The sequence below is a fragment of the Amphiprion ocellaris genome, chromosome 5 (assembly GCF_022539595.1).
Source record: "Amphiprion ocellaris isolate individual 3 ecotype Okinawa chromosome 5, ASM2253959v1, whole genome shotgun sequence".
Taxonomy (NCBI): domain Eukaryota; kingdom Metazoa; phylum Chordata; class Actinopteri; family Pomacentridae; genus Amphiprion; species Amphiprion ocellaris.
This window is the reverse complement of record NC_072770.1, coordinates 25,263,848-25,277,169: the sequence shown is the minus strand read 5'-3', so window position 1 is coordinate 25,277,169 and position 13,322 is coordinate 25,263,848. Positions and strand designations below refer to the sequence as shown.

General features: G+C 39.8%; 1 protein-coding gene across 6 annotated transcripts in view; it reads left to right on the top strand.

The window, feature by feature from the left end:
• Positions 1–2,205: 2,205 nt before the first annotated feature.
• scn8ab (sodium channel, voltage gated, type VIII, alpha subunit b) overlaps positions 2,206–13,322 on the top strand; it is a 52,963-nt gene continuing 41,846 nt past the window's right edge. For 2 of the 6 annotated variants that reach the window (XM_035943418.2, XM_055010886.1), the window contains exons 1-3: positions 2,208–2,244; positions 4,016–4,095; positions 10,231–10,568. In XM_035943418.2, the coding sequence (XP_035799311.1) occupies positions 10,287–10,568 (282 nt within the window). In that variant the 5' untranslated portion in view covers positions 2,208–2,244; positions 4,016–4,095; positions 10,231–10,286. Of the gene's footprint in view, positions 2,245–4,015; positions 4,096–6,287; positions 6,446–7,985; positions 8,738–10,230; positions 10,569–13,322 lie in introns of those variants that run through there. The other 4 variants (XM_055010884.1, XM_055010885.1, XM_023299291.3 and 1 more) reach the window with 4 other exon arrangements.

Here is a 13,322-nt window from a genome sequence, read left to right as displayed (position 1 = left end):
GCTGTGTGGGTCAAAGGCAGTGATTTATTTTAGTGACAGTGAAGAAACATTTCCATTTCCATCCTCCTCTGTTCGTCAGGGCGGGATCAGCGGCAGGTGTGCGCACGCGCGATTCATTTGCTGTCTGGACGCGGAGTGGTGTGGGTCTCCTCCATAGACTGTGTAATATATAATATATATAATAGTATATTATAGAATCTGTGGTCTCCTCTGATGTGACTGCTGCGAGGCTACTGTGACCGCCTGTGAGTGCTTTGGGGCGGGGAGGGATTCACAGCAGCACACCCGCTACTTGTGTAGGACAGTAACTGCAGAACGATCCGTGCTTTCATGTCAGTCTCCAGAACACCAGAAAAGTCTCTAGATTAGTCATTAGTCGCTTTTGAAAAAAAAATGAAATAAAAATGGCGCTAAGAGGATTTGAAAAGTCCCAGATTTAGCCAGAAAGTCGCCAGCTTGGCCTCACTGAGTGGAAAGAGTCAAACGCTTGTGTGTAATACTGGAAGATTAATTGAGCAAGTAGCAGAAAACAGCGCAGGTTTTCTTGTCTGAAATGTGTGGAACATGCATCAAAGTTAAATTCTAAATGATGAGAAAGAACTGAGTTTAATTTCACTGATGTGGCCCTTTGTGTGTCCAGGTTGGGATGTTTTTCATGTAGATCAGTTTGAGTTGGACACTATAGTTCAGAGGGAAGGTAGAATGTAAAAGGTCTGGAAAATAAATGTTGTAAGTCAAACAAGAGAAGGAAGAAATGACCTATTAGGAAACACATCAATAGTGTTTTATCAGCGTATGTCCACCAAATAGGTTATTACATTTCTTTGACGTTTAAAGAAACTTGTCTGAACAGAAAACGTTGAACTGTATGACTATCAGATGTGTTTGTGCGGCAAGTCCTGAAAGTGAGATGACACATTGATTAGTTTTACAATTTCTCTGAACAGTTATTCCATCTTGTATGCTTAAGTGGGAGTGAGTTTGAGTGGCATTTTCTCAATTGTCAAAGAAATCTCAGTATGATTTAAGCTGAAATGCAGCTGATTGTTGAATGCTTGACTGTATCACTTGGTTCTGTAGGCCTCCTGCAGATGCTGGTTTACTATTCTGAAATGTGATTGTGTCACACTAACGTTGTGCATCTGTTGGAAGATGTGTTTGTCATATTAGTGCATTTTTACATGGGCATTATTTATTCATTCCTTTTTTGCTGATCAGAGTTTTTATTCCTGTATCGTCCACTTCTAGGACTAGAGAGAGTGCTGCTGAATGTGTTCTACGAACCAGAAAATCTCCACAACTCAGAACCAGACTGACCAGAAAGTAGTTAATAGGTTTATATTTAATGATAACATTATACAATAATAACATGTGATTTTTGAAATACGTATTAACTGGAACCATCTGACTTATTAACTGCAATTTCCTTGCGACAGCAATCTGAAGTATGTTTTGAGTTGAATGATAAAATTCATTATTGAAAAACCATAATTGAACTAAACTGTCTGGCAAAGATATTATTTTTTCACAGTAAAGCAGCTTGCAAATCAGAATTATACTAGGGGACCAGAAGATTAAAGAAATACTACATTGCTAGTTGCAGAGATATCCAACTTAAATAGTAGATGCAATGTGCACATGAAAGAGTCCATGTTTTGGTGATTACTTTTGTTTACTTTTAATTTGTGATGAATGTTGATTTTGATTCTCACCAGGTAGTTTAGCAGTCGTAACCATATCTGGCATTAATAACACATCACCTGTCTTTTCTTACAGGACAGAAGGAAGACTGGCTGTAAGACAAAAACAATCCATTTTGTGGTACTCCACTGAAAAGCAGAAGACTTTTTGCATGATTATAATTTTCTTGATTAATCCAAGATGATGCTTCTTTAAGAGATAACTGCTTTTTCTGTTTTTTTTTTTGAGTATGTGCGTAAATGTTTTTAAAACGTTTACATTAACTTTTTTTAATGTATTTAAAACAGAACGCTGGCATGAAAAAGGAGACTTACGCTCCCCAGAAGTGTGTGCTATGTATATAAGTTGCTGAAGATGTTTCCATGAAGTTCAGTCTAAATGTGTGTGTCTTTGTTGTGGCCAGAGACAGTAGAAGATCTGAAGAACTTTATGCAAGAGAAGTTGAAGCCAAGACTGGACAGTGACTTCAGTCTGCAGTATGAAGATCCTGACTTTGATGGACAACTTAGCTACAACTGGACATTGATGGGATGGCAGAAAAAGGTATTTTGAAAGTAATGAGGTCAGAATGTGATGATACTTGAGTTGCAAGTTTTGATACAGACATATTCGTAGCATTGAAATAATGCTGTGTTATATCCGTATGTACATGGAACATTATCAAATATCCATGTCCATCTCCTTTGTTAAAGACGTGTCTTGTCTCATACTGAACACACATGAGACACTTGATTCAGATTTTGAAGTCTTACAAACAAGCCACAGCGTTTTCCCCCTACAGCATAATGATGATGAGGTGTAGTCAGACTATTCTACACAGTGCGGTGTCAGTAGTAGACAGTGGTTTGACTATGGGAGGGTAGTCTCAAGAAGTGATTAGATGTGGTGAAATTATTTCTTTGTAACTCAGCACTGTTTGATTTTATTTTCAGAGCTGTTGTCTTTACACCTAGGTGGTGCTAACTCAAGTGACATCACATGAAGCCATTTATCAGACACATTGCTAGCTGCAGTAGGCGATATTTTTTGGCATCACTGGGCAAACATTTCCTAATAACCTTTGCTCATATTGTAATTCAAATGGTCTGAGAGGAAACAAGACTTCGGCATCTCATTTTGGCTCCGTTACAGGCTTTAGAAAATAATGTGAGAATGTGGCCACTCAGTCATTCTTATTGGCTGTTCTAATGCAGATATGCGTGAATGTTCTTTCAGATGGTGGAAAGCCTGACTCAGTGGTGTAAAATTTTGCAGGGAAAGTTGCTGTTCCCTCATTGGTAAAGACTGCAGACACAATGTAAAGCAATCCCCCAAAGAAAGAAAATAGACCTAACAGAAAGAGAGTATGAGTGGGTCAGTATCAACAAGGTGCACTCATAGAACTGAAGTTATGTCCAGTAACAGCTATATTTTAACAAAATGAGGTAAGCTGCTACCTTCATTAACTGTAATATCTAATCATGTTTTAGTAGATGTTAGGCTGTGTAGGTAGATTTATCATGCAACCAGTTTTTTTCTTCATTTAGTGACTAAATAATTGGTTGTTGCATTCAAAAAGAAGGTGCTTTTCAATTAAAAATTGCCTGATTAGCTTGGACTCATTCAGTAGCCTCGCAGCTTGGAAACACATAAACAATATGCTTTATTGAACAGGGATAAGTGGATTTATATCAAACATTTTTATTTGATGTTTTCATAAATACCTGTCACAAAATCAAGCAATTCAATAATTATTTTGAATATATTTCACCCAATGCATTATTTACATGACCAAAGAATCATTTTGTTCAAATCAGAGGATTATGTTCACCACAAGTCACCACTTCTAACTCCTCAATGCATAGCCCATATCCTACTAGACGCAACTTAAGGATTACATAAGCAAAACCTTTCCCCTCTAACCTGCTGCAAAACAAGGAAATGGACTTCCTAACTCTGTCATTTGATATGGTCAATTTTCACAGTATTGAGTATCTCATTGTTCTTCAGGATGCTTTTATTTGCATTAGATCAGTGCTTCTCAAATAGTCGGGTGCGCCGCCCTGGGGAGGTGCAGAGGCATGACAGGGAGGCGCAGGCAACTGGGAGGAAAAGGTCCATCTACGTGGAACTAATTAGGTGAACTATTGTTTTAACCTTGGCCTGTTTTTCGCGGCGCACAAACTGCGCTGGCCGTTGTGCAAGTCCGTAGTTGCTTACTTGGCAAATACGGACTCCCGAGAACGGGAGAACACATCATTAACATGCAATTAGAACACCGGCGTACTTGGTCACGTCACCACCTCGTCTCATCTGCTCCGATTATTTCTATCAGGAGTGTCAAACATGCAGCCCGCGGTCCAAAACCGGCCGGCCAGATGGTCCAGTTCAGCCTGCGAGATGACTTTACAAAAGGTAAAAATTACAGAGAAGACATTAACTGTAAATTGTACATTTGTAAAACTGTAAATTTATGTGTGTGATATTTTTATATATAGAAAGATAACATTCATCAGTCAACCTGACCATCATCATCCGTATGTCCTAAGTAGTTGGAATGACTTTCTAAATTCTGTGTTTTAATGTACACTACAGATGTTCTTTGAGCCTACACAATCAACTTTGCTGTAGTTTCTTGGCATATACTACACTGTACAAGATGCTTTGACAATTATGAACCACTGAATAATCAGCTTTGTCCACTGATGGCACAAATGTCTATATGTTTTGTATGCATCACTGCAATACTTTATTTTTCGATTATTCAAGTCTTAGACTGGTGCAGGGCAGAATTAAGGGAGGAGGCTCACAACCGCTATGTGCATTATGTTGTGCTTGAATTGGAGATATTAGGTTTGGTCAAATACCAGAATTTGGATAGGATTTATGTGTGTTATCATCAAGGCTTTAGCATGTGATAGTAGTGGCAAGGTTTCAAACACACACCATTCAATAACCATGAAAAAGAAATTAAAACTTTGGGTCAATGCAATTGATGGATGTTACAGTATTACAATGTTTTCACAGAAGACAGTTTGACCTGCCACAGTAGGAAAAAGCTCATTAATGAAGAGTGATGATGTGTATTCGCCTGCTTTTATTTGAGGATCCTTGCTTTGTGCCAAATGGTTTACTGTCAAAGCTTACAGGGACACTTACTATTAATAATGCTATTAGTAACACTTGTGTTTTTGCAGCTATGAAATGTTCATAATTTTATGTCAAAATTCTGTGTTTTTGGTTCGGTCATACATCGACAAGTTATTGATCTTTCGGTCCACTTAAACTACTGGCTGGTTTTGCTCAAGAATGAAAAAATTAAGAATCAGTTCAGTTCAATTCATTTCTATTTTAAGGTGCCAATTCACAGCATATGTAATCTCAAGGTGTTTCAAATAATAGAGTGAAGATCTACCCCAACAAATCCAAAGATTCCCTTGGATTCCCTCTGAGCAGCATTTGGTAGCAGTGCGAATCAGGAATAGACAGTGCAACCTGACTAAGAAAAATGCTTCTCTGCTTTGCTGTCTGGTTATTTATGACACATTTTTCATCAAACTTCATTTGTTAATGTGTTATCAACAACACTTTAGCATGTAGTGATAGAGACAAGGTTTCAAATGCAGTTATGCCATTCTTTCAGTATGCATGCAGAAGAACCTTTGAGTTTATGCAGTGTTGATGCTACAATATTACACCTTCTTCAAAGAATACAGCTTGACTCTTCAAAATAGGAAAAGCTCAAGTGCAATAATTAAATTGAATAAAGGGTGCATTCAGCTGCTTTGGATCAAGGGTAGCGGTTTTCTGTCATAGTTTACATTGTTGGTAATGCTGATGTGTAGAAATCTGAGCAAATTTGTATAAGAAATCCTTTAGTGGTTAGTAGTTTTATGGCAGAATTCTGTGTTTAGTTTGGTCATATATCAGCAAGTGGCATATCTTTTGGTCCACTTGAACTACTGGCTGGTTTTGTATAATAATAATAACAATAACAACAACAACAATAATATCAATAATAATAATAATATTAATAAAGAATCACTTAAATTCAATTCATTTATATTTCCAAAGTGCCAATTCACAATATATGTTATCAAGTAATTTATAGAGAGAAACCCAACAAATCCAAGATTCCCTTAGATTCCCTTAGAGCAGCACTTCGCAGCAGTGCAAGTCAGGAATAAACAATGCAACCTATTTCAGAAAAGTGCTTCTCTGCTTTGCTCTCTGGTTATTTATGACAAAAAAAAATTGTATCAAACTTTACTTGTATCTGTAAAACCATCTGAAATCAAAAAATGGTTCTAAACCTGATATTTAGGTGCCATCCATTGTGTTTTAAATGTTACATAAACTCCCATTATAAGCTCAGTCGTTTTATAACATACAGGTCTAATTCTACAGATAATATGGAATTACACACTTACCCACACATTTTATTTTTATAAGAAATCAAATATGACTCAAATTGCAATACCAATAACAACCAGAATATCGAGAACTGTTGTTACAAGAACAGTGTATTTTTTTTCTTTTTTTTTTGTGCTTACGATGCTGCGGTCTCTTGTCCGTTACTGAAACTAAAGGCATTTACCGACACTCCCTAACAATTTGCTGAGAGTCATCAATTATGCAGGGTAGCCGCACGCACTGGGAAGGAAGATAGCAGCAACAATATGGCGACAGCCGCAGTTACTCCCGACTCTTTTCTACATCTGCAGTTCAGTGACAGCTGTCTGGATTTCTGTTAATGCGAGAAAAAGTAAGTAGACGATCTGTTTCCTGCCTTGTCTTGATATTTGTTGGTCGCGGGATGGATCTCGGTGCTACTTTGTCGACTGACTGCATCCCAGTGCCGCAGAGCGGTCCCTCTCTCTCAGCATCTTTTCCCCCCTCAGCGTCTGTGGCGGGCTCAATGCCAGTACATGGACAGACATGCATGCGAGGGTAGAAGTAGGAAAGATGTGGATTTTTTTAAAATTTACGAATTAAGGGGAAAAGGCGATGTGGCGATGCGGAAGGAAGGAAGGTGGGAAGGAAACAGGGAGACAGCGGGTTATTTGGGGAGTTGGCCTGCCGCTGGATGGAATGGCATTTCACTGTAGAATGTGGAGACATGTACGCATCTGGGATGTAGCAGAAGTGAGATCACGTCAAACTTCTCTGAGTGGCGATGATAACCGGCCGGTGTCTCCAGAGTGCGCGAATGATGCGTGCAAAAAAAAAAAAGAAAAATCATGCCAGGCAGCGTTTTTTTTTTTCTTGTGCCGTTATTTTCTAACTATGATTAGTTTTACCTCCTCCTCCCCCCACCCACTCCACCTCTGTGCACCCCCTCCCTCCTTGCCTCCCTCCCTCCCACCCTCCTCCTCCCTTTTTGCAATCTCTTTGGAGACTGTATTGCGTGAGGAGGAAGGTGCGTCTTTAGTTTGGCAGTCCTCAAAAGGGACCGCGGCACCCCCTTTTCTCTTCATGCAGTCTCTCCCTCCCTCTTCATAGGAAATAAATAAATAAAAAAAAATGCGATCAAGGAGTCTGGATCTCTGTCGTCTGGGCTTTTAAAAAAAATCTATACGGGTGTGGTATATAAGCATCAAGGCCATTTCTCCTTGCTGCAAAATAATTTCACTTTCTTTGCGTAATCGGGCTGTGCTGACTCCGTATGTGTGTTGCTTTAAGTTCAGGCCGGAGATGAGTTGTCTGGAGGACTTGTGCATTCAACTGACCTACTAGGAGTTAGTTAGAGCCTATAGCAGCAATAAACCACACTGCAGTATTTTAGGCTTTGGCCCTATAGAACAACGGCGCGCCTCGGTGCGAAACACTGGACTTTACAGGGTTACAAATCAGACTCAAGGCACCGAATGGCACTCATATGATGAACATGGGAAGCAAGTTTTCTTAGAAATAGGAGGAGGTGTTATTTATGTGTCCAGCGGCCTGCTCTGCATAATTTCTGCCCTTCCTTCCTCATCCCTTGTCTGCCCTTTGAGGAAAATTGATCAAAATTTCCAGTCAGAGCGTCATAACTTAACCAGAAATGGGCTCAGCTCAGGCGTCAAGACTAATGCCTCCCTACAGCATATAAGGGTTATTTTAATATTTGGCAGACAGTTTATTCTCTCAGTGATGCTGGATTATGCTCACCTGCTCTCACTGATGCTGTAGATGTGAACGGAGGTGACATATTTAGTGACAGACAGCATTGAGGCGTCTCTGCAGGAAATGAAGGATGAAGTTCGACCCATGTGACTCTGATGCAAGTGCCCTAAAGCTACACTTCGTCCTCGGGGTGTGCAGTCAGATGTCAGGTCATCATCAGAGCAGAATAAAGGATCTTTTTTCATTTGGTTCTCCAGGAGTGCGGCCGCGGTGCGTTTGGATGAGTCTCCTCCGCGCAGAGGACGCAGCGTCACAGCAGTTTGTTTCACGCTGCTGAACGGGACAGCGAGGAGCTTTCCTTTTCTTTGGGAGGCAGTTGAAGCTGTAGGAGTGCTTAGTTTTGTTTTTTTTTTACGCCATTTATCATTTTTTGTCTCACTTTTACGGATTTAACTGAACCGAGGCCCGTTTTTTTTTTTTTTTTTTTTTTTTTTTTTAAAACGAGCTGCGCGCTTTTCGTGCCGTCTGTGCTGCGCTAAATGGAATTCAGTGCAATTGCTTTAAGAGCGACCCGAGCTGTCGTTTCAACTCAGTATGTATAAGTCAGATTGTTGCATTTTGTGCAGTATTTCTCATAAAGCAACATCTGCGAAAAAAAACAGTCTGGCAGTTCTCCCTTCTCGCCTTTCCCAGTTTTACTGCCAGTTTTTAGAGTCCTCTCAGCGTTATGTGTAAACTGTTCATGCACAGCTGGTCATGCCATTGCATCCTGGTTTGAATCACCTTGACGGATCAATTGGTGTAGCGTTGGTGGAAGGAGACTTGGAGGTTGTGCCGAGGCTGGGTTACTTGAAATGGACTTCATCTCCGTCCTTTTTTCTCGAAGATACCAGGCTGTTGGATCCCTCTCTGACTGTGGATTTCCTCTGACTTCTTTCTGATTTATGTCCAGGTCTGTACCCTCGCCTTTGTTTGCTTGAATGTTGCACAGTGTCTAATTTTTGACAGTGTATCAAGCAGAATGACTGCGAACCAGTGGGGAGTGAAATTCATCCATTGGAGGAGAACAAAGCTGATAATATTGCCATAACCTCACCAGAACCCCAGAGGTTGAATAATCTCCACCAACTCCAGCAACAATTTATAGACTGCCCTGTGACAAGGTTCAGCAGTTTAAGGTGTGATTTGCAAATCAGGAATGAATAAATTGTCTTGTGTAGAGTCATTGTTGTGGTCAGTATTGTAGGATGTGAGTCACCAGGACAGGCTGCAGTTGTAGTTTAGTGCAGCAAGCTGCTGGGTTTGCACAAAGAAAAACAAAAACAGCAGTTTTTTTTTTATGTAATCAAAGTGAATACGTGTTTAAATCAGCTCAGAATGCTGTTTTTTGACAAATGAATTTTTAACATATAAAGTAATATCATGCAATAAACTCCACCCATTCCCACAGATCCCATTCACAACACTTCATCAGCTGCTTCTTATTTGTCAGTGGATTCTATTGTATTAGGTCTTCTGGTTGTCATGTAAGCCGAGGTTTTCCTCTCGAGAAGAAATATCTGGGCCTGTTTGGCTTCCTCGGTAAACAAAAGGTTTGTTTTGAACCTGCGTGCAGCAAGTACTTACTGTTTCTGAACTCCACCATAGCCCATTGTTTTCATATCAAAACAATTAGCTGAAAGCTGCATAGCGCTGCAGACCTGGATGTCTGTTCCAGTGAGATCAGCAGCGACACATTCACATTACAGAGTGCCTTTTTCTTCTTTAGCAAAAAAGAGTCATGGAGCTAAAAGGAAAATCATACACAATGGAAGCATCCTTAGAAAGGAATACTGCAAAATTTCATGTGAGATACTGAGCAGAAAGAGGCCGTCTGACATATGAGCCCTTGTTGTTGTCATCTGTGAGCATAAACACGAGAAGAGAAAACCTGACACGTCTCCTTGCTGTGTGAAGTTGGGGTCACAGAGGTGAGAGCAAAATGGGAATTTAATGCAGTCTATGTGCAGACTACCTGAGTTTAGCTTTTGGGCATACAGGATCAGTGCTTTAGTCATTAGGGTTGATGGAGAGAGCAGAAATACTGCCTACTGGCCCATGTTCCAAATGTTTGCACTTTTTCAGCTTTATTTTGCTTTGTTTGCTTTCTCTTGCAGAACGAGTAAATTCCATCTGTGAGGCTTTGAGCAACACTGAACTTGAAAATGAGGGATGCAAACCAACTGGTCTAAAATATAAATAAATATATACATATATAAATATTGTAATCGTGACATTTTGCTGCCCACTCAGTGTTGTTGATAAAAGGACACTTGATAAAACAAAATGACAACTTTTAAGAGATTAAATCGTTGGTTATTCTCTCTTTTTTTAATTTCTCTTTGTTGGGTGTCTTTTCCTAGCTCTTCCACACTTAATGACTCTGTATTCTTTTCTTTCTCTCAGAGCTGGATGTCTGGGATGGAAAACAAATAAAGAGGAAATAGCTGCAGGATGAAAACATGGCCGCACCCCTTCTTGCACCCCCAGGACCTGACAGCTTCAAGAAATTCACCCCGGAGTCTCTCGCTAATATCGAGAAGCGCATCAACGAAGAGAAGAACAAGAAGCCGCCTAAGCCCAGATCGGACAGTAGTCACCGCGACACATCTGACGACAATGAACCCAAGCCCAACAGTGACCTGGAGGCTGGGAAGAGCCTGCCCTTCATCTACGGCGATATTCCTGATGGAATGGCGGCCACACCGTTGGAGGATCTGGACCCATTCTATTTGAACAAGAAAGTGAGTTTTTAAATGAGCTGACAGCACCAAAAAAGACTGCATTTGCTTACTGTAGTTTAGAAACCTAAAACATTCAATGTTCCTTTAATTCTTTTCATATAATGCAGCCGCTGTGCTAAACTGTCAGATGGGCTAAATCTTTACCCTTTTCTCATGTCAGACTCTAACACTGCGGGTGTAGAGTTTAAAGGGAAAGTATTGTAATATTTCCAACATGTGCATTTGTCCTCCCAATGAAAACATGAGGCCAAATTGCTTTAATGTTACCAATAGATGGAACAATTACTCAGATGGGGTAGACCCTTTTTCATTTTTTTCTCCCTCTGAAAATATTAATTATAAGCCTGTATAACCACTGATTCTATTGTAGAAAACATACTAGCATTCGTAATTATTCCAACATGTATTGCATTTTCACCCGGTGCCTGAATTTTGTGTTTTCTTTTACATAATTGAAGACACGTCCACTAAAAAATGAATGCAGAAAAGGCACAATTTGGTGCATAATTCGCAAGAATTCAGGAAATGAAGTGTGTGATGCTCAAAATGTCATTAATCGGCCCTCCCTAACATTCAGAGGAAACCTACGCCAATGACTAGTCCTGTCAGTGAAGCTCACAATACAGAATTTCTCTGTCATAACAGATTCAAATCTCACATCACTTCAAGCAAAATGGAAGCTGCTGTGTTAGATACAGACGTAGGGATACCATAATAGCGAAGATGACCTTGAGGCATTTAGCAGCTTTTTAGTATTTCTTTAGTCACGGGTACCGGGGCTCAGATGCTGCCTCTGCATGAGGCTGCACACTGAGATTATAAAAGGCCTGTGAGTTGGTTACCACACCTGTACAGTCAAAGCACAGCTGAGGAAGAAGGATACAGCTCTGCTCCTGCAACACTGCAGGGCTGCTGTAAAATGCAGTTCTTGGGCAGTGGTTGGTCTCATATAGGTTTCTGCAGTGTTGATTAATTATATGTGTTAATGCCTGGTGAAGATGATGTAACAGCTGGAGGGGATGAGGAATTTGCCTTTATGCATATATACAATCAACGCTATCGCTGATGACAAAACAGACGTGTGCTCTATCGAGACGGGAGGAGAGGACGAATTGATAGTGAAGTAAACACATTTTTGTTTATCAGAATAATTGTGCTATAATTGACTGTGGGCAATTTGTAGCAGCATTGGGGTTTCGAGGGATTATTTCACTCCACTTTTGCTTATGCTCTGGAACTATATTTTCTTTACCGTGAAGATAATTTAGATCTTATATTTTTTTCAGTTTGGTAAGTCAAGGTACTTCTGGTAGATTTGAAACAGATAAGCACATCCAAAAATCTGCACTGAAGGTCATATTAGTTTTACTTTGATATTGCTGTTATTTGGGATTGTGTTGTTATATTTCGGCCACACAGTCAAACCATTACTACCAAAAGAATGTCTGAATTATTGTGATACAGACTCAGAGGACACAGACTCCAATAATCTATTTTCTCTCCAAATTATGTTTTTTTTATTATTAATATTTAGAAGAAAAGGCTTAGCTCTGCCCTTCATGTAGTTCTGCACAAATGAAAGAGGAATTAAGAGCAAAGGCAGAAGATGGCAGGAGAGGATAGGAAGTGGAGAGAAAAGGCCAGAAGCCTGTTGTAGTACCTTCAGCTGAGTATAGGTGTGGAGTCTCCTGTGTGGTGGCAGTGATAATGTGCAAGAGAATCTGTGGCCTTTATAGGAGCAAGAAGCCCAGTCAGCAAGACTGGCAATCTCAGCGAGCAGCACTCCCTCGTAGGGCGGATGGAACTATCAAGTGTATGTGCCTTTTGTGATCTATTGATCCACAGCCCCAGTTCAGTGGTGGCCACAGGAAGGGTTCCATTCTTGTCTTCTAATCCTTTCCAACTTTGCTTATTGCCCATTGCATTCTTCTTCTCTCGCTTGTGGCGTTACCTTTGGTGACTAAGGGAAAATTGCTAGAATAATGGCTACAGCTGTGTGATGGTGTGTGTACGTAGAAAATCTTCACACCATGAGAAAATTATGCAAAAATAATGTTTTTGGATGATTGATGCATAGTCGATATGTGAAATATGATGTTATAGTGTTTGGAACAGCAACTACAATTCTCTAACAGCAATTTTAGTATTTTGTAGCTGAAAACTTTGTAGCTTAAACAAAATTTCTATTGACTGATGGAGCCCACAGGATATGTAGTGTTTTTATGACATTGGTGGTTGTTAAACATGTGGTGCAAAACCCCCCAAAATTTGTGAAAAACGGGATTAGCATAACAGACTGGCTCTATATACAGAAATGTAGATGAAAGGTCATCCGGAGGTGTAAAGTAAAAACAAAAGCACAAAGTTTTCCGCCACTGAAGTCCAGGATGTTAGAGTACAAATCTTGCCTTTTTGCATAACGCTGCAGAACAATGTAAGTCAACATTAACAAAACATGAAGTCCATATTTTCAGCTCTGTGTGCCTGTCTTTCTATGATGACACTGAAGATACATTATGCTGCTTGTTTTCTTAAACTCTTTGGCCTCTTTAAATGCATTCAGATATCCATTATCTCCATGAACCGCAGATCTTAAAAGCATGTGTTGGATTATGACTTAACTGATGTTTACAGTCTTCTCTCTACTCATCTAGTCATTGCTAAAATAATTCAGATGGAATATTCAGAAGAAAAACAACACTAAATCTATTTCAAACAATGAAACAGACTTTCTGTGGATTGTTTTTAAAATAG